Source organism: Pseudorca crassidens, chromosome 15 (genome assembly GCF_039906515.1).
Source record: "Pseudorca crassidens isolate mPseCra1 chromosome 15, mPseCra1.hap1, whole genome shotgun sequence".
Classification (NCBI taxonomy): Eukaryota; Metazoa; Chordata; class Mammalia; order Artiodactyla; family Delphinidae; genus Pseudorca; species Pseudorca crassidens.
This window is the reverse complement of record NC_090310.1, coordinates 31,724,619-31,748,455: the sequence shown is the minus strand read 5'-3', so window position 1 is coordinate 31,748,455 and position 23,837 is coordinate 31,724,619. Positions and strand designations below refer to the sequence as shown.

Here is a 23,837-nt window from a genome sequence, read left to right as displayed (position 1 = left end):
CCTCAGAGACCATCCGTCCTCCTTCCCTGAGCCAACCTCTGCTCTTCTGTTGTGCTGGGCTTAGGTTGCTTAGCGACCACGCACTCCAAAGCTATTCACAAGATCGACATCCCTTCCTTCGACTGGCCCATTGCACCATTCCCACGGCTGAAGTATCCTCTTGAAGAGTTTGTGAAAGAGAACCAACAAGAAGAGGCCCGTTGTCTAGAAGAGGTAACCCCCAGGTCCTCCCCTCACCTCCCCCTCAACCCCTCACCCCAAGACTTAGCCCCGGGGAAGAGGAACACACAAAGAGTTTATCCAGGGACCCGCGTGGCGCTCCCTGGGTGGGACGGAGGGACGGGGGCGCTTCCTGCCCCAGTGTTCCATGTTAGGAAAGGTACTGAGACATTGATTTTGCACCCAGCCTCCATCACCCCGCTTCTGGTACCAACTTCTGTATCATGTGAGTTTCTTTGGGGACAAGCTTCATTGCCTCTGGAGTAAGAGAAAATGAATTGATGGAAAGAATACAGGGCAGCTCATAGGAAAAACAATTCCATGGGATCCTGTAGTCCACTGTGTGTCAGTCTTCTCCAGAATCCTGGGACTTTTTTGGGAGCCCTGGAGGTTGCAGTGGGGGCGGGGAGGGACTAAGGATGGGCAACTCTGGTCCCCGTGCCTCCACTTCAACCACAACAGCCCCCCTTTGATCTGTCCCATATATTGGGGTTCCATGTAAGACATTGGAAGGATTCTGTTGCAGGGTGGGGGGTGGCGGGGAATGGCTATCACTCTTCAGATTTGGATTTGAGCTCACATAAGGCTGGTTTGCCTCTTAAGCTCATCATTCTTTTTAATTAATAGTTAACACCTACTAGGTGTAAAGCAAGGTGCTAGGCGCTGGGCATTTAGTGGTAAATAAAAGAGACAAGGTGATGCAGTCCAAGCAAAATAAGGCAAGCTAAATGTCACTACAGCTTTTCTAGTAACTACATTTTTTAAAAGTAAAAATAATTGGGTGAAATTAATTTTAATAACATTTTATTGAACCCAGTGTATCGAAAATATTGTCATGTCATTAATATTTAAAAATTATCGATGACATGTTTTTATAGTCTTTTTTCTCGTGTTAGATCTTTGAAACGCTGTGTGTATTTTACACGTAGAGCACATCTCAGTTTGGACCAGCTACATTCCAAGCGCTTGCTAGCCACATGTCTGTCCTGCATCCTATCAGAGAGTATAGGGTAGTCAGAAACACAGCACTGGACAAATAAGCAAGAAAATAGCCATATGATGACAAATTGCAGATGACACTGATTGCAAAGAAAAGCATCTTAGAGCTTCCCTGGGGCAACTGGTGAGACCGAGGCTAAAACTGTCTCGTCCAAATAGGTTTTTCCTTAATTCTGCATAACAGGGAAAGATTGTACTTGTTACTCTATCCAGGTGTATGGTTTGGGTTTTTTCAATTATGTGTAATTATTAAATTATTTAAAAATTATCACAATTTTTTTAAATTTTTTATAAATTTATTTATTTATTTTTATCTTTGGCTGCATTGGGTCTTCATTGCTGCACGCAGGCTTTCTTTAGTTGCGGTGAGCGGGGGCTACTCTTCATCGCGGTGCACGGGCTTCTCATTGCGGTGGCTTCTCTTGTTGCAGAGCGTGGGCTCTAGGTGCGCAGGCTCAGTAGTTGTGGCTCGGGGGCTCTAGAGCGCAGGCTCGGTAGTTGTGGCGCACGGGCTTAGTTGCTCCACGGCATGTGGGATCTTCCCGGACCAGGGGTCAAGCCCGTGTCCCCTGCATTGGCAGGCGGATTCTTAACCACCGCACCACCAGGGAAGCCCCAAGTATCACAATTATTAGTCTTTAATTATCTGTAAGAAGATGCCCATTTTAGAGCAAAAGTTCAAGAAATATAACCTCTTGGGGAAAATAAGATGCTTTTCTCACTGTTAACAGTTAAAAATTTTTTTCTTATAATGACCTATAATGGAGGAGAATCTGAAAAAGAATATGTGTGTGTGTGTGTGTGTGTATGTAACTGAGTCACTTTGCTGTACACCAGAAACTAACACATTGTAAATTAACTATACTTCAATTTAAAAAAATAGTTTAAAAAAGTTAAATTTTTATTTTTATGTTTTGGCTGCGTTGGGTCTTCGTTGCTGCACGTGGGCTTTTCTCTAGTTGTGGCGAGCAGGGGGCACTCTTTTTTGCGGTGCGCGGGCTTCTCATTGCAGTGGCAAAGTGATTCAGTCATATATATATGTATGTATATATATGTATATATATATTCTTTTTCAGATTCTTTTCTATTATGGATTATTACAAGATATTGAATATAGTTTCCTGTGCTATACAGTAGGACCTTGTTGGTTATCTGTTTTATATATAGTAGCTTGTATCTGCTAATGCCAAACTCCTAATTTATCCCTCCCTCCCCACACTTTCCCGTAAGTTTGTTTTCTATGTCTGTGAGTCTGATTCTGTTTTGTAAGTAAGTTCATCTGTATTTTTTTTTCATTTTTTTTTGGCCGCACCGCGTGGCGTGTGGGATCTTAGTTCCCTGACCAGGGATCGAACCCATGCCCCCTGCAGTAGAAGTGCAGAGTCTTAACCACTGGACCACCAGGGAAGTCCCTGTATGGTTTTTTAGATTCCACATATAAGCGATATCATATGACATTTGTTTTTTTCTGTCTGGCTTACTTCACTTAGTATGATAATCCCTAGGTCCATCTATGTAACTGCAAATGGCATTATTTCATTCTTTTTTATGGCTAAATAATATTCCATTGTATATTTATACCACATCTTCTTTATCCATTCATCTGTCAATGGACATTTAGGTTGCTTTCACCTCTTGGCTATTTTAAATAGTGCTGCTCTAAACATAGGGGTGCATGTATCTTTCAAATTAGAGTTTTCTCTGGATATATGCCCAGGAGTGGGATTGCTGGATCATATGGTAACTCTATTTTTACTTTGTTAAGGAACCTCCATACTGTTCTCCATAGTGGCTGCACTAATTTACATTCCCACCAACAGTGTAGGAGGGTTCCCTTTTCTCCACACGCTCTCCAGCATTTGTTATTTGTAGACTTTTTAATGATGGCCATTCTGACTGGTGTGAGGTGATACCTCATAGTAGTTTTGATTTGCATTTCCCTAATAATTAGTGATGTTGAGCATCTTTTCATGTGTCTGTTGGCCATCTGTATGTCTTCTTTGGAGAAATGTCTGTTAGGTCTTCTGTCCATTTTTTGATTGGGTTGTTTGTTTTTTTGTTATTGAGTTGTATGAGCTGTTTGTATATTTTGGAAATTAAGTCCTTATCAGTCGCATCGTTTGCAAATATTTTCTTCCAGTCTGTAGGTTGTCTTTTCCTTTTGTTTATGGTTTACTTTGCTGTGCAAAAGCTTATAAGTTTGTAGGTCCCATTTGTTTATTTTTGCTTTTATTTCTATTGCCTTGGGAGACTGAGCTAAGAAAACATTGCTACAGTTTATGTCAGAGAATGTTCTGCCTATGTTCTCTCCTAGGAGTTTTATAGTGCTGTGTCTTATATTGAATATTTAAGTCTTTAAGCCATTTTGAGTTTATTTTGTGTATGGTGTGAGGGTGTGTTCTAACTTCATTGATTTACATGTGGCTGTACAGCTTTCCCAGCACCACTTGCTGAAGAGATTGTCTTTTCTCCATGTGTATTCTATGTAATGATAAGACACTATGACATTTTCAACTTAAATTCCAGGGGTCCACAGCACCCCACATGCCCATCCTCCGAGGCTGCCCAAGAGCCTCCACGAATCCTTGTCATGTCCCCCTTTGGAATCCAGGTGGAGGACCTGATCGTGAAATACCGGAAGAAGAAGAAGACGGTGGCGGGGATCATAGTGGAGCCCATCCAGTCTGAGGGTGGAGACAACCACGCATCGGACGACTTCTTCCGGAAGCTGAGGGACATCTCCAGGAAGGTCAGCACACAGGGCCAGGGCTGGATGGGGCCATGGGCCATTTCCAGTTGGTTTTCCAGAGCAAAGGGTTAGCCTGGGGTCCTTGTAAACTTCCAGATGTTCAGAGGCTGCCTGTCGGCCTCATGGGTAGAGAAGTTGGGGGTGAGGGCAGGACGGGGGATTCTCCCCTAAAATCTTATTCCAAAGTCAGTCTCCAACCTGCCGTCCTAGTCGGGGACATTCCCAATCACGAGAACATCCTGGGGAAAGCCTAAGCCTCCTCCCTTTTCCTTCTAGGGACCCCACCTCATCTTTCAGCCCATTGTGGTCCACACTGAACAGAAGCCAAATGAACAAACTTCATGTTAATATCATGTCTATTTTAACGTGTCTTGCACGTATAACTGGCCTGTCCAAGCAGTCAGTTCACGGATAAAGGTGACATGACACGAGTTGATTTAAACACAAATGCTAAGTAAATAATAGTCCGGGTGATGAGCAGAGCTGGCAAACACTGCACCGGAAGTTTGGGAAATGGGGCTGCCTTACAGTTGGGACACCCTTCCTTCTGAGCAGGTCAACTTGCTCAGGGACCGAAGCCGATGGTTCAGGGAGCATTTGATGTTCCGGTTTCATACCGGCTGAGCAGTTTGAGGCCACGTGCAGACACAGCCCTGCTGGAACTGCCCTCCTGCAGCCTTAGTTTGGTTTTGCACAGCCCAAGAACACAGGCTTGGTTTGAGGTTCAGAAAGCAGTGGCTCTTGGGCTGGATTTGGGGGTCCGAGGTGGGCGAGTTGCGCTGGGTGTTTATTTCTCCTTCATTCCATGTCGGCAGCACGGCTGTGCCTTCTTGGTGGATGAGGTCCAGACCGGAGGAGGCTGCACCGGCAAGTTCTGGGCCCACGAGCACTGGGGCTTGGATGACCCAGCAGACGTGATGACCTTCAGCAAGAAGATGATGACCGGGGGCTTCTTCCACAAGGAGGAGTTGAGGCCCAACGCTGTGAGTGTGGACCCTCTCCTGTCCAGGGCAGGGGAGGGAGGCGGGGCAAGGGGCATCGACTTCTCATTACTGCTGCTTTCTCACCAACAAGGAACTAAGTGAATACCTAATGTGTCACAGAGGTTTCCTAAAGCCTAGTTCTTATCAATTTAATTTAAAGCCAATGATTACGATTACCCCAGCTCTCTCTGCAGGGCTGACTTCATAGCAGTCCATTGTCAGGCTTCTAATTTTTTGCTTTGTGCACAAGCAAAAACATTGTTATTAGCTGCTGCTCTGAATGGAGCATTTGCTCTGTGCCTGGCCCAGTTCTAAGTATTCCTCTTGTACTTTTAATCCTTACAACAGTCTAACCAAGTAGATGGTATTTTTCTCTCCCGTTTTGCTAATGAGGAATCAGGCACAGAGAGGTTAAGTAAGTTGTCTAAGGTTACACAGCCTGTTAAGTGACAAAGTCAAGATTTAAACCCAGAGCTCATACTCTAAACCATTTTACTGTACTGCCACTTGTACGTATGGATTCTCATACACACACACACACACACACACGCACAGAGTCATCAAGGGCCCAGGATCGTTCCTTCCACCATTCCTGCATGTAGCTTCTACCCTCAAGGTCACTTCATGATCCAAAATGGCTACTGGAGCGCCGTCTCAATTTGACGCAGTAGGAAAGAAAAAGGAGGGAAGGATAAAGTGGCCCCCTTCTCGTCTTTAAGCAGCCTTCCCAGAAATCCCACAACATTTCTGTTTCTACCACTTTTGACTAAGATCTGGTCACATGGCCACTCCTAGCTGCAAGAGAGGCTGGGAAGTGTGTTTTAGTTGGCTGCATTGACACCCTGAAGGGGGAGTAAAGCGGGTGGTCTTTGAGGGTCAGACTGCCACCAATCCACTCCTGACTCCACCACCTAAGGGGCCATATTTTCACAGACAAATCACTCAACCACTCAGCACCTCAGCTTCCTCCTTTATAAAATGAGGATTATGGTAATTAGGGGCCAACTGTCTTGGTTTCCCCAGGACTGAGGGATTTCCCAGGACCTGGACAAGTTGGTGTCCCTAATAGTAGTACCTGCCTACAGGGTTGCTGTTACGGAGCGATTTTGGTGAGACCATATGCGATATCCTCCCAGCACTTAGTAGCTACTCGCTGGGTTAGTCTCTCTCCTCTTAAATGGGGAGGAGTGTGTCTGGGGTATGCCTGGAACCCTTCTGATGCCCTGTGTCTTGTTCCAGCCTTACCGGATCTTCAACACGTGGCTGGGGGACCCGTCCAAGAACCTGCTGCTGGCTGAGGTCATCAACATCATCAAGCGGGAGGACCTGCTGAATAACGCGGCCCATGCTGGGAAGGTCCTGCTCACGGGACTGCTGGACCTCCAGGTACTCCGCCCGGCTCTCCCGGATCCCCATCCACGGCTCCCCACGGCCCCCGCGGGCAGCAGCTGAGCTCTTCAGTGTAGCATCACACCCGCTGCCCCAGCAATTCTGAATAGGCTGCGCCATTTCTGTAGGGGACGCCTTCCCACCGCTCCGTCCCGACCCCGTTCCCAGTTCCTGAACTCCCGGTTTTCTGCTGACACTGAGTTCAGGCATCCCTTCTTTGAGAAACCTCCCCAATGTTCCCTGTCTCTCGTTCCCACCCATTTGCCCACTATTCCCTCCTCTGGACCACCTTCTACATCCTGATCACTCCGTAGCAGTGCTCTCCAGGGGAACAGATTGCTAGCTATGCACATAACTTCAAAGGTCCTAGTACCTATACTAAAAGTGAAAAAGAAGGAGCTGAAATTAATTTGAATAATATATTTTACTTAACCCATCATATCCAAAATATTATTTCAACATGCCACCAATATATAAAATAATTCAATATTTCTTATTCTTCTCACAATAAGTCTTTGAAATCCAGTATGTACTTTACACTTACAGTGCATTCCAATTTGGACTCACATTTCAACAGCTACATGTGGCCACCTCATTGGACAGTAGAGCTCTTTATTATAATTATTTGTCTTTGTTATGTCTACTCCCTGCCCGACATGCTCTCCTAGATTTGGGGACAGGGGATGCTGCTGGGAGGAACCAGTGTTTCCAGGACTGGCCAGCCCAGCCCAGGAGTTAGGAGGAGAGATGACCCTAACCCCAGAGGGCTGGATACAAAGAGCCCTTCCTTGAAGCACCCAGTCACCAGTGAGCTGAGCAGATCCACTGATGGTGATGGTGATGGTGATGACGAAGCGAGGAGGGATGGTAGTGATAACAGCTTCCATTTACTGAGAGCCTGCTCCTGCCAAGTTCCGTAATAGGGGATCTCATACACTCTTAAGTCCAGTGGTAACGCTGTGGGTGTAGACACCACCATGATCCTTATTTTACAGATGAGGAAACTGAGGTGTGGCGGGTTATTAACTTGTCCAAAGTTACACAGCTTGCACTGGGGTTTGAACCTGATTCTTGTAGCCTTCAAAGCCCATGTTCTTTTTTTTTTCTTCTATTTTTTGACGAGATCTGTTCCCCAACTAGGGATCGAACCCAGGCCCCCGGCAGTGAAAGTGCCAAGTCCTAACCACTGGACCACCAGGGAATTCCCAAGCCCATGCTCTTTGCCAGCGTTTACCTCTCTGACATGATCAAGGACATAACAATAATTATTATTATTTATTATTATTTCCATTAATTGAGAACTTGCTCTGTGCCAAGCATTATGTTAGGTGCCTTATCTCATTTAATCCTCAGAATAGGATTGCTGCATTTAGGGGGAAGAAAAGCAGGTCCCCCCCGCAGTTAAATTTAAATTTCACAAATCTGAAGCCCAGGAGGGAAGGGCAGACACTGGACTTGGTTCCAGTCACAGGGCAGAGGCAGGAGCTTCAGGGACCACCGTCTTCCTCTCCCAGGTAGGGATGCCAGGACACCCGGTTAAATTTAAAAGATGGCAACTAATTTTTTTTCTTTTTAGCGTAAGTATATCCCATGCAATGTTTGGGACATATTTATACTAAAAAATTAGAAGTTGCTTATCTGAAATTTAACCGGGTGTCCTGTTTTTCTTCTGGCACCCTTAACCCAGAACAACTTGAAGTTAGGAAACTATAATTCTCCTCATTTTCTGGAGGAGAATGGGGAGAAACCCAGATTTAACCCAGATCTGCCTGATTAAACCCAGATCTGCCTGATTGCAGACTCTGAAGGGGCAAGTGTGGCTGCTGAGATAGCTGAGAGCCTCTAACTGTGCTGTAGCTCTAGGGGGAATTTCTTTTTCTTTTCTTGGGCTGGATTTGCATTTAGACTGAGGCTGGGCAGGGGTAGGTGCTAGGAAAAGCCTCTGGGAAGGGTGGAAGGATTGGGCCCTTCCCTCCTGCCACAATGTTCCTTCCCCTATCACCAGCGTGGCAGGAGAAATGTCAGGCGCTAACTTATGTCCCCTGGGGGGACAGATGCACCCTGCTTGCAGTTGGTGCTGGAGTATGGGATGCGCCAGGGCCGGGCTCGGCAGGGATCTTGTTGTTCTGAGGCTCTCACAAACGCAGGCCGCCCCTGTCCTGAGTGGCCATGAGGTCCACGTGGGCTGATGGCTGCCTTCCTTGGCTTTGATGCCGGCCTTGTGTCCCCACTGCAGGCCCGGTACCCCCAGCTCATCAGCAGAGTGAGAGGACGAGGCACCTTCTGCTCCTTCGACACGCCAGATGAATCCATACGGAATAAACTCATTTCAATAGCCAGAAACAAAGGTAAGGCAGCCAGGGGTACCCACATTTCCTGGTGGGGGGCCTGGAGGGAGGGGGAGGGGAAGGTGATTCACAGGACTAAAAATAGTCTGAATTGCCTTCTCAAAAGAAGAGAAAGTTACCAGGGAGCTTTCCTTATACATTTATTCATTCAACGATATTCGCCGAGAAGGTGAGCAGAAGGTGAGAGGTACCAACTCTGGAGAGGGTCAGGAGAGCCAGGGTCCCTTCCTTCAAGGAGCTTGCAGTCTAGCAGGAAGGGGTGACATCAAAGAGAATATTCCATAAACAATCTATTACAGTTATAAGTCCTAGAACAGAGGAAAAGGAGTTAGAGAACAAATAGCTGGGGAAAATGTCCAGGAAATCAGGGAAGGCTTCCTTGAGGAAGTGGCATTTTACCCTACATCTCGCCGGATGAATAGGGATTGGCCAGGTGAAGAAGGTGAGAAGGAGCATTCCAGGCAGGGGAAGGGATGTGTGCCTTTAGCTGGGCAGAATGGGGCATACAGAGGGAGAAAACAAATGCATGGAGTGGAACGAGGGACAGACGGGTGGCAGGGGGTGAATCAGGTTCACGTCAGCCTAGGGATGAGGTTCGAGATTGTGGACTTTCTCCTAAGAGCTATAGGAGCCATGGAAGTTTTAAGTGGGGCAGATCAGAGAGCCTACTATGTGTCAAAGCTGGTGTCTTTCACCTGGACCATCTTAGAGAATCCTGCAGCAGCCCTGAAGGGCAGGGGTAATTCACCTCCTCTTGAGAATGAAAAAACTGAGTCTCAGAGACGCTATACAACCCAGCCAAAGAGCCCCATCTAGTCAAAGGTGAAATCGCCCTTTAAAAGAAGCAGATTCCGAGAATTCCCTGGCGGTCCAGTGGTTAGAACGCCACGCTCTCACTGCCGGGGCCCCAGGTTGGATCCCCGGTTGGGGAACTGAGATCCTGCAAGCCGCAAAGCGCGGCCCAAAAAAACACCAAAACTCAGATTCCATCCTTCATAAGCGCTGCTGACCTGCCCCCACTTGTGTAACTTACTTCTTATTTTCTTTCCCTGCCACACCACGAGTTTCTGGAAGGCCAGGACTTTGTGTCAGGACTTCTCAATCAGCAGGCCTAGCTCAGGGGCAGCAGAGCTGGCCTTCAAAGTTGGAAGGGAGGGAGGGGAGAGAAGGGCGGCTGAGCGGCCGATGAGCGAGAACGGGAAGGAGGGCTGGACGGGTGGCTGCAAGGAAGGACAGAACGGTTCGGACGGATGGGGTAGCCACCGTGTGTGACCCCGCCCGGCTCCCTGGCCCGTGACTCCGAGCCCAAGCCCCTAACCCACCCCCGCCTCTCCTTTTAGGCCTGATGCTGGGGGGCTGCGGCGACAAATCCATCCGCTTCCGTCCCACTCTGGTCTTCAGGGACCACCACGCACACCTGTTCCTCAATATTTTCAGCGACATCTTAGCCGACTTCAAGTAAAGAAGCCATTTCCTCCACGCTCTGAGGAAGCCCTGATCTCACCCCTTGTCAAATTGATTAGTTTGCCTAATTCATGTTTTCACTTAAAGTATCAGAGGTGAATGCATAAACTGGAGGATTATTTGTGGGGAGGGGATGTTTTTCGTGGCTTGGGGGGAGGGGAGGGGCTGGTTTGCTCTCTCCCTGCAAAGCCAATGGTGCACATTGGTTTTAAGCCCAGAAATTCTGCTTGAGCCCTGGACATAGTCTTAGGTTGGGCCCCGAGGGTCCTGGCCAGGTTATCTGCCACCCTTGACCCCAACGATACCTTTGGAAGCCAGTCAGGGGAATGATACCTGCTCCTGGGGCTGGTGGCTGGGACTCCTGCGTTCCGTCCCTCTCAAGTGACACGTTCTGAACGGGGAGGATGCTGGCTCCCCCTGCCCTATGCAAACAGACATGCTTCCCCCTCGCGCCCAGGCCCCGAAGCTCTGAGCATGTCCCATGCACAGTCCAGTGACGGGCAGGACAGAGCATATTAAGGCAGGAGAGTAGGGACACGGCATTGAGCTTGGGGGTGTGGGAAGGGGTCTTCTGGCCTAAAGAGTAGGGCCACTCCCCTGATCCATCCGGGGATTCCTCTCCAAACTGTGAATTCTCGCCTTCATGGGGCTTCGTCCTGGGAGAATCTCTGGGTGGCATCGCCAACAGGTCTTACTCACCACCCTCGTTCCCCAAATTCCCTCCCTCCCGTTAAACGTCAGCCCAGACCTCTGTGGAAAGCAAGCTGCACCTGATCATCCCAGGGACACACGCCCAGGAGTGTAAGCCCAGGCCTGGGGCAGCAGAGACCCCTCCTCCTGTCCCCACGGCACCTGGGGTCTGACTTTGGACCCCTCGCCCCGGGACCCTGTCTCTAGCTCTGCTCATCCACCTCTGCTCCACTTCTGAGCCGTCCCAGGAACGGCTTTGCTGCTACATCAAAGCTGGACTAGGTGTCTTCTTGCAGGAGGTATCATGAATTGAGGGCGCCACAGTTCCATGCAGGAAGAAGTAGCCTGTTGGTGCAAGGTGGCTTCCTTGTCGTTACCCCTGCAAGTCAGAGATTTTCCTGCCATGAGTGACTGTGAGATGACCAGGCAGGTGATACTTAGAGGCTTAATTGGATGAAGGCTGAGGCTAAGGGGGTCTCTGCTGGAGGCGAGACCATTTTGGAACTGATTTGACCTCAGATGCTCCTAAAAAGAGCATTTGGTCATCCTCCAGCAATGAGTGTTGTTTAGCGGGTAGATGAAGGAAGTCTGTCCAAAAGGAAGCCACTTGGTCTCCTGGTGCCTTGGTTGACTATTTTGGGAGCCGGGCAGATCAAGATTCTCAATTCAGCACTTTTCTCTTTTAATAACTAACCATCCAAAGATCTCAAAGTGGTTTGGTTTTTTTCTGCTTCCGCTTTTCAGCAGATTTGGTCATCATCCTATTTTTGCCAAGAATGAAAGGCAGTCACGTGTTTAACAGACGAGGGGGAATCCCTGAATCCCGGTTCACCCTGCATTCCTGCACTCAGTGCTAATCCGTTGCTTTTAAGGAGCTCTGCCGTGTCCAAGGGCGTTCGCACTGCCAACTAAATGGAGCCTCCCTCTCTGCAAGCTTTCGCTCATTTGTATATTCATTTATTTATCCAGTCATTCATTCATGAAACTTGCATTAAATACCTGCTCTGTCCCTGCTAAGCACTAGAAATCCAAAGGTGAAATAAAACCTAGTCCCTGCTCTCAAGGGACTCACATCCCACTGCGGACAACAGAATCCTAAACCAGCAATTAATGCCATAATAGTCGTATGTGTAGGAACATCAGGAAATCAGAGGGAGTGGCCCAATCCACCTAAGGGTCAGAGGAGGTTCCAAGGAGAAAGTGACATTTGAGCAGGATTTTGCAGGATGAACAAGAGTTCACCAAGTAGACAAGACAAGGAAGAGTGTTGCAGAAAGGGAAGAGCATATGCAAAGACACATGAGTTCACAGCCTCACACTTTTCACTGGGGATCCAGATTCCACAGGCAATATCCCAAGATTCAAGGCCTTATTTAACAAACAAGCAAAATGCAAACCAAACCATAATTCATGTATGCTTTCTCCTGAGAACTTTAGCATTGGATCGAAACATACAATGAGATTGCTGGAGTCCAAAAGGTTTTTAAGCCAGGGCACAACCAGAAACGTTGGCTCTCTTTGGTGGAGAGAGTGGCTCCAATATTTTGTTCTCTCCCCACAGGGCACAGACAGAGAAATGAAATCTTTTTTATCTGGAAAGTCATTTCCAGACTTATTCACTCCTTATCAAGGGAAGTTACTTATAAAACTTTTTAAGCCATTTATCAGCCAGTCCTCGTTGACTCAGGGCATAGTGAGTTCCTGAGACGTTCTCTTTTGGAAGTGGAGGTGTAGCTGTGAGAATTTCAAGGAAAACCTTCTCAGCAGCGCTCAAGAAACTTGCTAGAGGTTGGTGAAAACATAAGGAGCCCAGAGGACAGGGTGCTGGCTCAGGCAGAGCCCACGCAGAAGAACTTCTGTGGCCGACGGTCCGGAAACGAATCCATCACACATTAGTGCCATAGAGTTTAGTAAATGTCGCCAGCAAATCTCATCACTTTTACAGAAAACAAGGTCCAGTCATGGCAAATCTTAGCACATCCTCACTTTTACTATAAATGGGTGTTTTTTAAATAATTTTTACTGACACTCAGTAACCATGCAAAATCGTGCACAACATTAATATAATCTGTATATCTATACCTGTCTATATCTATCTGTATATCAGCTCATGGTAGAAAACCATAGCTAGGGAGCCTTGCCAACTTACGCATACAAAGTGATCTTGTTTACAGTATTCTGTTGACAGTGCCAATAAATGATCAAGAAATAACACGTCACAGTGTAACTGATGACCATATGCGCAAGTCCATGAACTCAGTCTGTTTCCTGTGTTAATCAGTATTCTTAAATTAAAAACAAAATATTTATAATGGAAACATCAGAGTAAATGTGGTCTTTTTGGTTGGAAATGGTTTTGGTAAGGACTTCTTTCACAAGTTCTTATGAAGCGCCTATGATTAAGCACCTCTTAGGGATGTCTTGGGGGAATTCTCTTCCTGCGTTAAGTCTGCCTTGGGCTGAGAAGTCTGGTGAGGCCATTCAGTTCATCAGAGTTCATCCAAGACATGCCATGTAATGGGGATGGACAAGGTGTGGTCCTTACCCTCAGCTCACCTTCCAGTGGGGCAAAGGTCACAGCAACCCAGCGTAAGGACCAGGATACAGGAGGATATTGTACATGAACAAAGGATAGGCCCAAGTCAGGGTGGAGGTTAGGCCTCTGAGTTTCAACTTCAAGGTTGAGTGGGAACTGCTCCAGTGACTCAGAGGAGGGGTGGAAGGCATTCCAGACCAAGAGGACAGCTATAGCTGAAGGCACGAAGGCAGGATGCGGCAGGGACTTCTACAGCGTTCAGCATTACTAGATCACAAAGACAAGGAGAGCAGAAGAGCCTGGAGACCAGGCCAAAGAAACAGGCAGGGCTCGGACCTGGAGGGCCTCCTGTGCCAGTCTGGGCCTTCCATGAACTGATGGAGCAGGGTTTGGAGCAGGGGGTAATCCAACATGCATTCTAGAATGAATGTCCTGATTGTCCACTGTGAACAAGAGAGACTGGGTGATCAGTCGGAATCTGTGGCCATCGAGATGACCAGGTGGCCCAACCAGGACAGCGGTAATGGGCTGGATGGAGAGGGAGGGAAAAGCACAAAATCCACTACATCCAGGACAGTGACATTCAACACGAGAGGCACTTTGGAGTTGCCCTAAAGAACTCTGTAAATATCCTAATGCTCAGGCCCCACCCCAAACCAATTAAATCACCTTCTCTCCCTCACGGATGGAGGTGGTGAGCTGATGACTGATGGGAATCAGCCGGGAGGCAGGTGCCGCGTGGGAAGGCACGGAAGAGATGCTGAGTCAGCACCTGTGGAAACGAGCTGGCTCTTTGGTCCTCCTGCTATCCTGACCTAGAACCGCGGGCCGTGGGCTCCTGACTCACCTGCACCCAGCTGTCTCAGTGGCCCTCCATGGCCCTTCTTTTTCTCACCTGGAAAATGTATGGTTTGGACCACGTGATTTCCAAGGTTCCTTCTGGCTGGGACACCGAACAGGTCTATGAAATAACTGACTAGGAAAGCAATATCTACCATTAAATATGCTTTTAAGAATAATCACATAGAGTGATAATATTTATCATTTGTTGAGCATCTGCTATGCACAAGCGTATTCTGCTGGGGCTTTGTCATGTTCACAACACACCTATGAGCCGTGTATGTGTCTGCCTGTTTGTGAGATGAGGAGCCTGATGCTCAGAGAGATTGGGGAACCCGCCCGGCATCACACAGCCTGGAGGCCAGGATTTGAGACACACGGGTGTGTGTGAATGAGCACATGCAGTCAGCATGGGGTTGGTTGAGGATCAACCACTCAGGACCCTTCTCACCACCAGCCTGGCCACTGGCCTGGGAAAGTGAACTTGAACTGGTCAGCATTAGTGTGAGCTCCTAAGCGTATATCCCTAAGGCAGGTGGGTGGAAGGTGCCAGGACCTTTGTTAAAAACAGTCACTGTTTCCATTTTCTGTCCTTCTTCCCCCTTCTCCACCCCCCGGGGAGGCAGGACAAGGCAGTAGAATGACCTAACTCTGCTGCTTTCTAGCTGGGTGACCTTGAGTAAGTCACTTCACCTCTCTGAGCATCACCCGCAGAGAGTGATCACAGTAAAGCAGCTGACACTTACTGAGGGCTTCCCTGGACCAAGCGCTGTTTTTAAGTGCTTTTCATGTAGTAAGTCAGCCCCTTCAACTACCCTCGGTGGGTGCCTTTATTATCATTAATTCACAGATGAAGAAACCAAGGCACAGACAGTGATTATATTACTGGCCCACAGTCACAGCCTGGGAGTGGCAGGGCTGGGGTTCAAGCAGGTAGGAAGTCTTGCTTCCAAACCACGTGCTTCACCCTACACCTGCGACCTCTCTCCGGTTCTCCAACTCCAACAGCTGCTGGGAGGATTCAAGAAAATCTCGAAATCAGGACTTCCCTGGTGGCGCAGTGGTTAAGAATCCACCTGCCAATGCAGGGGACACAGGTTCAATCTCTGGTCCGGGAAGATCCCACATGCCGCGGAGCAACTAACCCCATGCACCACAACTACTGAGCCCGTGCTCTAGAGCCCAAGTGCCGCAACTACTGAGCCCACGCAACACAACTACTGAAGCCTGCACGCCTAGAGCCCGTGCTCCACAAGAGAAGCCACCGCAATGAGAAGCCAGTGCACTGCGACGAAGAGTAGCCCCCGCTCACCGCAACTAGAGAAAGCCCACGCACGCAGCAACGAAGACCCAACACAGCCAAAAGATAAAAATAAACAATAAATAAAATTTAAAAATCATGTAGTCATCTCCTGACTCGTGGTAGGTGCTTAATACATGATGGTTCCTTTTGCCACTCGATCTCTGTGAACCTGGCTCACGTATAGTTCTAAATGTTAAACCTACTTCCCAACACGGGGACAAGTCCCACCAGATCCCAGAGCAGATTACAACTGTTAATCAGTAAAACAGATGTTTGTCACTAGAGTTGGTACAAACGTGGCCAGATGGTATTGACCCTGCCTGATTAACCCTCATCAGGCATGATTTTATAGTTGAATGAATGCTGCAGGATCAAAACAGGGCCATAAAAGTTGGACTCTGCCCAGGTTTCAAAGGGACCCGGTGGCTTTCCATCTGGGGACTCACAAGACCTGAATTCTTAAAGCAGCCAAGGGCAAGCTCCTAGTTATTTGGCTAACTCACCCCAGGCTGGCCCCCTGCAAGCAGCTAAGCCCATCAAATCTGTTCTGGGAAGTGCATTAAACATTTTTATTTATGATGGGCTGGGGGTGGGATATCTGGGCCTATGACCAGGTAAGGCTCAGTTCTGGTAACCGGTGTAGGAAGGACAACGGCTCCCAGCCATGCACACTGTGAATGTCCCCAGTTGGAGCAGACCTCACCATGGTCTGGAGGACTACCTGTCTCAGCTCAAGCTGCTCTAACAGAATATCAGAGATGGGGCAGCATAAACAGCCAACATTTATTTCTCACTGTTCCGGAGGCTGGAAGTCCAGGGTTGGGTCCTTGGTGAGGGTCTCTTCCTGCTTGTGTCCTCACATGGCACTGATTCCATCGTGGGGGCCCCACCCTCATGACCTCATCTGACTCCAATCACCTCCCAAAAGCCCCATCTCCAAACACTATCACATGGGGGGCTATGGTTCAACATATGAATTTTAGGAGGGGATACAAACATTCAGTCCCTAGCAACTACCATGTGAAAATGGACGTGCTACAGGTCACCCCATTTCCTGCATCTAAATAATACACAGCCCAGGGCAGGTGGGGTGCCCAAAGTCCAGATGGTTCTCAGCAGATGGGAATGAAAACCAGTCTACAAAATACAGACACGGTTGTATCACTAATGCTTTTAATGACTGTTTCCTACTGTCCACCCAGCTTCCAAGTCCAGAATGGAGATTCATGGTTGAGAAACTTTTCTCTTTACCTCGAAAGCTGGCAGGAGGGGGAAAGGATGGCAAAAGAGATTGTGTTTAGTACAGCATTTTACTTCATTTGTTAAGATGGATGACATGATCATTACGGAAATTTTAAACAATACTAGAAGGCCATAAAGTTCAAAGTAGACGTTTTCCCTCTGTCTCATCCACCTGAATCTTCTCCCCAGAATTAACCACTGTGAAAAATTTGGAATGCGTTTTTTTAAATCACAAATAGGATCATACAGAACTATATTGTTCTCTGATTTGCTTTTTCCACCTAACACTACCCCATGATTATCCTGTCACATCAGCAGATATGGTTCAACCTCACTCTTTTTAAGGGCATGTAATATTCCATAGCTTATTTAACTGTGTTGCCTACTAATGGCAACTTAGTTTACTTCCTGTTGTTGTTGTGTGTTTGTTTCACTATTAGAAACATTCAGTGAACATCCTCATATACATGCTTGAGTATTTCTATTAGATGATTATTTTGGAACTGTTTTCCAAGGGGGAAATCACCAATATAACCACACACCACCTGAATCTAAAGACCGTTTCCATTTTCTGAGAAGCTGCTTGGCCATCAGAGAGGCATGGCTCTTGGGAAGGCCCAATCCCACACAATGATTCTCAAAACCTGGGGTGCCTTGGAATTACCTGGGAAGCATCAAAATACAGATACCCAGCTTCTGCCCAACCAGAATCTGCAGGGTTGAGCACAGGCGAGTTTTGTTGTTTTTGTTGTTGCTGATCTGGAGCAAGGGAACTGGGTACTACTGCCCTGCTGGTGCACTGCAGAAACCCTAAACTGTTTCCCTTGTCACATGCAATTTTAGCTTGGAAATAAAGGGATAGAATAATGCATTTGCTCTGTGTGCCCTCTGCTGGCATGAGCAAACCACACATCCCAGTGGAGGCTCTTTTGTGCCAGAGCCGGTGAGAACTGGGGCTGTCACCTCCCACTGAACTGACACTTCTGGGCAGTAATTGTCAAATCAGGCTACGCATGAGAATCCCCTCTAGGGAAACTGGTCATGGGCCTGGGCAACAGTATTTTTTAAGAGGTGTCCAGGAGATTCTACACACGGAGCCCAGGCGGACAACCTATTCTGTAGGAAAAAAAAAAAAAATTGGCCCAGGGACACAGAGGCATGTGTCATTCTGGTGTTGTCCACCCTGGTCATCTATTTCAGAAATTCCCAGCATGGCTGCATAGCAGAATTAGCCTCAAGCTTGACAAAAAGACCGATTCTGGGGATCCACCCCAGACATAATCAGAATCTCCAGGGGGTGAAGCTCACTCAGGTAAGTGCTTACAGGTAGCCCAACAGGCCTACTTAACTTTTGGTTTTAATAAGTCAAGGTCAGATCATTAATCCCTCTTAAGACATTTTATAGGCACAGACTGTGTCTTTGGGAGAAGAGGTTCACAGGAACTGAAGTCACTGACAAGCAGGTGAGGGAAAGGTAGGGAAGGGAACCAGCAGCTCTAAAGATTATATAATCGAGTCTTCTATATAATTGAATCCTCAGTACAACTTCTTGAGGATAAATAGTAACACCCCTGTTATACAGAGAGAGAAACTGGAGACAGACAGATAGACACTTCTATGTAGATACCTAGGGAGAAAGGCTTTTAGGCAGAGGAACTGTCAGTGCAAAGGCCCTGAGGCTGCGGGGTCCTTGATTATTGGAGGAAGAGCAAGGGAAATATAGCTAACTGAAGTGGTAAATGCAGAGTTGTGGATGAGAAGAAAGCTGGGGGTAGGGGCGGGGCCAGGCCATGCTGGGCCCTGTAGGTCACAGTAAGGACTTCAGCTTCTACAGCATTGATGTGATTCTCTTTTTTAAAAGGATCACTTTGGCAGGACTTCCCTGGTGGTCCAGTGGTTAAGATTCCGTGCTTCCACTGTAGGGGGCATGGGTTCGATCCCTGGTCAGGGAACTAAGATCCTGCAAGCCACAAGGTGTGGCAGGAGGGAAGGAGGGAAGAAAGAAAGGAAGGATCACTTCGGCTGCTGCGAGAACAGATTCTAGAAGGGCAAGGATGGAAGCAGCAGGTTGCAATAATCAGAGGCTATGAGGGCAGCTTGGATCGAAATGGCAGGGCTGGAGCAGGTGAGAGCAGTCAGGTTCTGGTTGTATTTTTAGAGTAAAGTTGGTATAAAATTAAGTCAGTGGAACCACATGCCATTTACCCTAAGAGCCGGCACTTCTAAGTGGGTCTGCGGCTCTCTGGGAACCCCCAGGCCCACAACCGGGCTCTCGGTCACACCGTCCACGGCACGCACAGCCCCTCTATCTAGACAGACCCTGCAGATATACCCCAGCTGACAATGGGAGCCCAGCATTCCCAAATATCTGAGGGACATGGTCACACACTCCCCAGACCGTTGCCTTCAACTGGCTGGAATTAACACACGATGGGAATTTAACAGAGGCAATGACAAATCCATAAGTCTATGCCCTTTCATTTGCATCTTTAATTAAAAACAAATACAAATTAAAAGCTGTTTCCTCTTGTTCTTAAGAGCTCCCAAGCTTTCTTTCACTGACCTTCGAAGGCTCCCCACAGTGATTTGGATCAAATTCAGGGTCCTCCCCTTAGCAAAGGCACCCACCCCACTCCTGTCCAGGGCAGAAACGCACGCTTGTGTCCCCTCAGCCTGAACAAGCAGTGCTCATGTCCATCTCCTCCACACACCTGGGGTCCCCAGGCCTCACCCCCTCAGGCCACCCCACTCTTCTCTCTCCTCGCACTTTCCCCCATTTTATTCATTTATTGGCTGTGTCGGGTCTTGGTTGCAGCATGTGGGATCTTTTGTTGCGGGGCACGGGCTTAGTTGCCCCGTGGCATGTGGGATCTTACCCTGTCCAGGGATCAAACCCGTGTCCCCTGCATTGGCAGGCGGATTCCTAACCACTGGACCACCAGGGAAGTCCCTCCCCATTTCTAATTATACACATGCACTTAGCATCCGCCCTCCCTCCCCACCAAGATGCTGTCAGTCCAAAGGCCAAATCCTCCCCTTTTATGAACCGTGGTGCCTTCAGCACCCAGCGGAAGAGGTCTGGGATGACTGGCTGATTTGGAAGCCTGCAGGGACAAACTGCCTTGAATTACATGCTTTACTTGCTTCTGTGAAATGCAATAAATTGAGAAGACCTAAAAACTTCTTTCATGTTATCGTCATTATAAAGTCACTTTTCTCAAAATGCCATTTGCAGTCTACACAAAGGGAAGATAACTCTCCATATAGCTGGCATTTATCACATTCTTTATAGCACTGAAAAAATGGAGATCATTTAAACAAGAAAGGTTATAGAACCAGCTACAACCACTCAGTGGAATATTTTGCCATTACTGATTTTTTTTTGCATAAAAAGTATTTAAATGAAAAAAAATCAAATAATCAGGGCCTCTTGTTTTTATCTATTTGTAAGGTATGCTGCCCATTTTTTCCAACTTTATTGAGATATAACTGACATACAATATGGTACTAGTTTAAGGTATGCAACATGATTTATATATGTATATACTGCAAAATGATTACCACAGTAAGTTAACATCCAGCATCTCACATAGTCACAAGGTTTCTTCCTCGTGACTGAATATTTTAAATGAATGTTTATAACTGACGTAGTCCTATGTTATAACATGAAGCAAAAAAAAGCCAATTTCAGATACAGGATAACATCTATGTTTTAAGTAAATACTGAAAGCACAGTGAGATACACACCCATTAGGATGGCTATTATATATAAAAAAAAAAAAAGATGTGGATAAATTGGAACTCTGATGCATTGCTGGTGGGAATATAAAATGGTGTAGCCACTACGGAAAAGGTTGGCAGGTCCTCAAAAAGTTAAACTTAGAATTACCGTATGACCCAGTAATTCCACTTCTCAGAAAATACCCAAAAAAACTGAAAGCAGAAACTCAGATGTTTGTACACCAATGTTCACAGCAGCATTACTCACAATAGCCAAAAGGTGGAGACAATCAAAATGTTCATCGAAAGATTAATGGATAAACAAAATGTGCTATATACATATTATTCCGCCATAAAAAAGGAATGAAGTTCCGATACCTGCTACAACATGGGTAAACCTTGCAAAATTACGCCAAGTGAAAGAAGCCAGACATAAAAGGCCACACAGCGGATGATTCCATTTACATGAAATATCCACAACAGGCAACTCCATAGACACAGAAAGCAGATTAGTGGTTGCCAAGGGCTGGAGAAACAGGGTGTTGGGGAGTTACTATTTAATGGGTGCAGAGCTTCTGGTTGGGATAACGAAAAAGTTCTGGAAATGGAGAGAAGTCATGGTTGCAAAACACTAAATATACTTAATGCCACTTAGTGTACACTTAAAATGATTAAAAGGATAAATTTATGTTTATATTTTACTACGATTTGAAAATAAAAAAAGACTGGAAGGTCACAAAACAAAATTTAGTTATTGACTTCTGAGTGGTAGAATTAAAGATCATGACTTCTTTCCTCTTTGTTACAAATTATACAATAAGCATATTGCTAATTACGGGGGACATTACATATAACTGGCTTTATTTGATAAAGTATCACACCAGCATATAGTTCATCTGACTTTATCACACTGCAAAGCCTTCTGATGTGAGAGCCCCTAGACCGCTGGGCGGTGAACTTGCTCGGATTACAACCTTGCCCCAGTGGCTGTGCAGCTACCGCGCTGGCAGGATGAACGACCCAGCTCTAGGCTTCATCCTGGTCCCCCCGCCGCCGGGTCCACAAGGGGGCGCAGCACAGGGCTGGTGAAATCCCTACCCATTGCCTGGAAGCCTTTTGCGGCGCCATCACCTCTGAACTAACAATGACATTTATAGTTTATTCTCACACCCATCCCAGGAGACAGGGAGGATTTTTCCACTTTAAGATGTGAAAACCAAGGTTCTGAGAGACTTGATAACCTGCCCCAGGACAGGGATTTGGAAACGGACAGACCCAAGTCTTCTGGCTCCCGCCCCCCACCTCTCTCTTTGGTTTCACAGCAGTGTAATTGTTCGAGAGAGCTTGGCATCGCTTCCTCCAAGGACTGGCTCTTAACAGAAACTTCTGGCCATTATCTGAATGTCACACACAAGTGCAGTTAAGAATCTGCACTCAGGGCCTCCTTCTAAACCCAGTTACTTCTATCTCATGAATTTCCTTATCCCAAAAGACAAGTTCCCAGGGGCCCCGGCAAAGTCTCCAGCTGCCCGACCCCCTCCTTCAGCCCCGCCCACACCCTCAGGCTGCCTGCAGGAGGCCCCCTGTCCGTTCACTTGAACTTGTCCAGCATCCCAAACACCTGTGTGAAACGCTCTCGGTCCAGGATGCGTCCGTAGCGCAGGGTGAGGTAGAAGGTCTGTTTCCCACTGTACTGCTGGATCCGCACGAACAGCTCCTGAGGCCGATCCTGGCTTTCCGTCATGGGGATCACGTCGGCCACAGGGCAGTATGTCTCCTGTCGCCGGCCCCAGAAGGTCAGGTGGGCCACCCGCAGCATGGTGCCCGACTCATTCACGTACAGGATGCCCACCAGCCTCCGGAAAAAATGGCTCATCCAGCACAACATGGCCAGGGCAAAGCCAGCGATCCCGCCCGCCAGGCACAGGGAGTTGAAGGTCATGAGGCCCTGGGAGTACCAGTAGAGGCTAGGCGGCAGGGCCACCACCGTCAGGGCCGTCTGTGCCACCTTCAGCCGAGACAAGTACCCGAAAGACCTGATGGCATCAAACCGGTACACCATCTGAAATGTCTCTGTCTCTGTGCCGGGTGGTTTCTCCTTGGAGGTTGGTGGCCTGCTTCCCACCCACCTCCTAGGATCCCGCCCACTGCAGTACCACAGCCCATGGAGAGGCCTTCCCCATGCAGCTGGCCCTGGCGACCGCGGCACAGCTCGGAGGAAGGCGGCCTGAAAGGGAGACAGGGAGACCATTTCTCTCATGGAACTCAACCATGCTAATCACACAAGGAACAGCTGCAAAGCATCTTACACGGAGGTTCCCACCAATCCTGTGAGGCCGGCATCACTGCCAGAGATGGAAAGAAAGGTAAAGCCAGATGCTTTACCTCCCGTGATCTTCACAAAAGCCGTTTGCGATGGAAACCACTACTTCTACTTTACCACGCAGAAAATTAAGCCCAGAGAAAGTAAGAAATTTACCCAAAGACACACAGCCAGTGAGTGGGGCAGAGTCTGACTTTTAAACCGGTCCTCTTTCCTCCAGACAGCTCAAGTAGGTATAGGAAAGGAGGCGCAGCCTTCATTCATTCAACAAATACCTTGAGAGGGCCAACTCTGGGCTGGCACTGGATCCACAGCGTGTGTGACAATTCCCCAAGCAGGAAACTCAATCAATGTCCCAGTGGGGAACAAATCCGCAAGACATTCATCATAATAACTACCCAATTCTCGGTCAGGTTTAAAGCGTCATCTTGGGGTCGGAAGGGAAACACTGTTTACTTGACCTAAATTGAGGGATGGGGTAGAACGGAGGAGGAGGGAGGCGTCAAACCGCAGCACAAGGGTTTTATGAGATGCACAGTTCCACACCTCGAATAGTGCAGTGAAAGATACTTTGGGCGGTGAAGTCAGATCTGGGTTTCAATCCCGACTCCTACAGTCACCAGCTGTGGATATTTGGGCAAATTACTCCACCTCTCTGGGCCCCAGTTTCTTCATCTTTCTAAATGGGGATCCAAAATATACTGAATGTGATGATGGTTTTAAAGCCTTCAAATGCACTTGATGCTCGGCGAGTGCCCAGTGAGTTTTAGTTATCGCCGTTGCTGGCCCACGTGACCTGAGCGCAGAGGAGAGCGGGGAATAACAAATCGGAACCCACGTCCCTCCCACGGATTCTCCGAATCAGAACCCCAGGTGTCTGCAGGCCTGCCCCAGGCCTGCCCCCGACCCACAAAACACGTCACCTCCCTTACTTCCCACCACCCGCCTTCTTACCATGACTCCAAGGCCGGCTGCCGGAAGTGAATCCCTCCTACTCCCGGAACCGCTAAGAGCGCGTGTTCGGCCCTAATA

At 47.8% G+C, this 23,837-nt stretch overlaps 2 protein-coding genes and 2 non-coding genes across 6 annotated transcripts in view; 1 reads left to right on the top strand and 3 right to left on the bottom strand.

Annotated features, from left to right (window-relative positions):
- The window catches only part of ABAT (4-aminobutyrate aminotransferase), an 88,021-nt gene extending 74,966 nt beyond the window's left edge, over positions 1-13,055 (top strand). For both annotated transcript variants that reach the window (XM_067706660.1, XM_067706661.1), the window contains 6 exons: positions 65-213; positions 3,830-3,967; positions 4,783-4,950; positions 6,190-6,336; positions 8,576-8,687; positions 10,028-13,055. In XM_067706660.1, coding sequence (XP_067562761.1) covers positions 65-213; positions 3,830-3,967; positions 4,783-4,950; positions 6,190-6,336; positions 8,576-8,687; positions 10,028-10,149 — 836 coding nt within the window. In that variant the 3' untranslated portion in view covers positions 10,150-13,055. The remainder of the gene's footprint in view (positions 1-64; positions 214-3,829; positions 3,968-4,782; positions 4,951-6,189; positions 6,337-8,575; positions 8,688-10,027) is intronic.
- On the bottom strand, positions 2,553-2,625 carry TRNAR-UCU (transfer RNA arginine (anticodon UCU)). Its single transcript has one exon. It is a non-coding gene; the product is annotated as a tRNA-Arg (tRNA).
- TRNAE-UUC (transfer RNA glutamic acid (anticodon UUC)) lies at positions 7,468-7,540 on the bottom strand. The gene has a single exon. It is a non-coding gene; the product is annotated as a tRNA-Glu (tRNA).
- TMEM186 (transmembrane protein 186) lies at positions 8,815-23,826 on the bottom strand. 2 transcript variants are annotated; one of them, XM_067706664.1, is made up of 3 exons: positions 23,760-23,826; positions 11,063-22,709; positions 8,815-8,933 (listed from the first exon to the last, which is right to left on the bottom strand). In XM_067706664.1, the coding sequence occupies exons 1-2, from the start codon at positions 23,760-23,762 to the stop codon at positions 22,074-22,076; spliced, it is 639 nt and encodes a 212-aa protein (XP_067562765.1). In that variant the 5' UTR covers positions 23,763-23,826; the 3' UTR covers positions 8,815-8,933; positions 11,063-22,073. The 2 variants fall into 2 exon arrangements, with proteins under 2 accessions (XP_067562765.1, XP_067562764.1); XM_067706663.1 differs by having other exon boundaries at positions 11,063-23,601; positions 23,760-23,797.
- Between the last annotated feature and the right edge of the window lie 11 nt (positions 23,827-23,837).

Bases quoted from the DNA above. Each gene is read 5' to 3' on its own strand.
- TMEM186 (XM_067706663.1), bottom strand. From the start codon at position 22,742: ATGAGAGAAATGGTCTCCCTGTCTCCCTTTCAGGCCGCCTTCCTCCGA.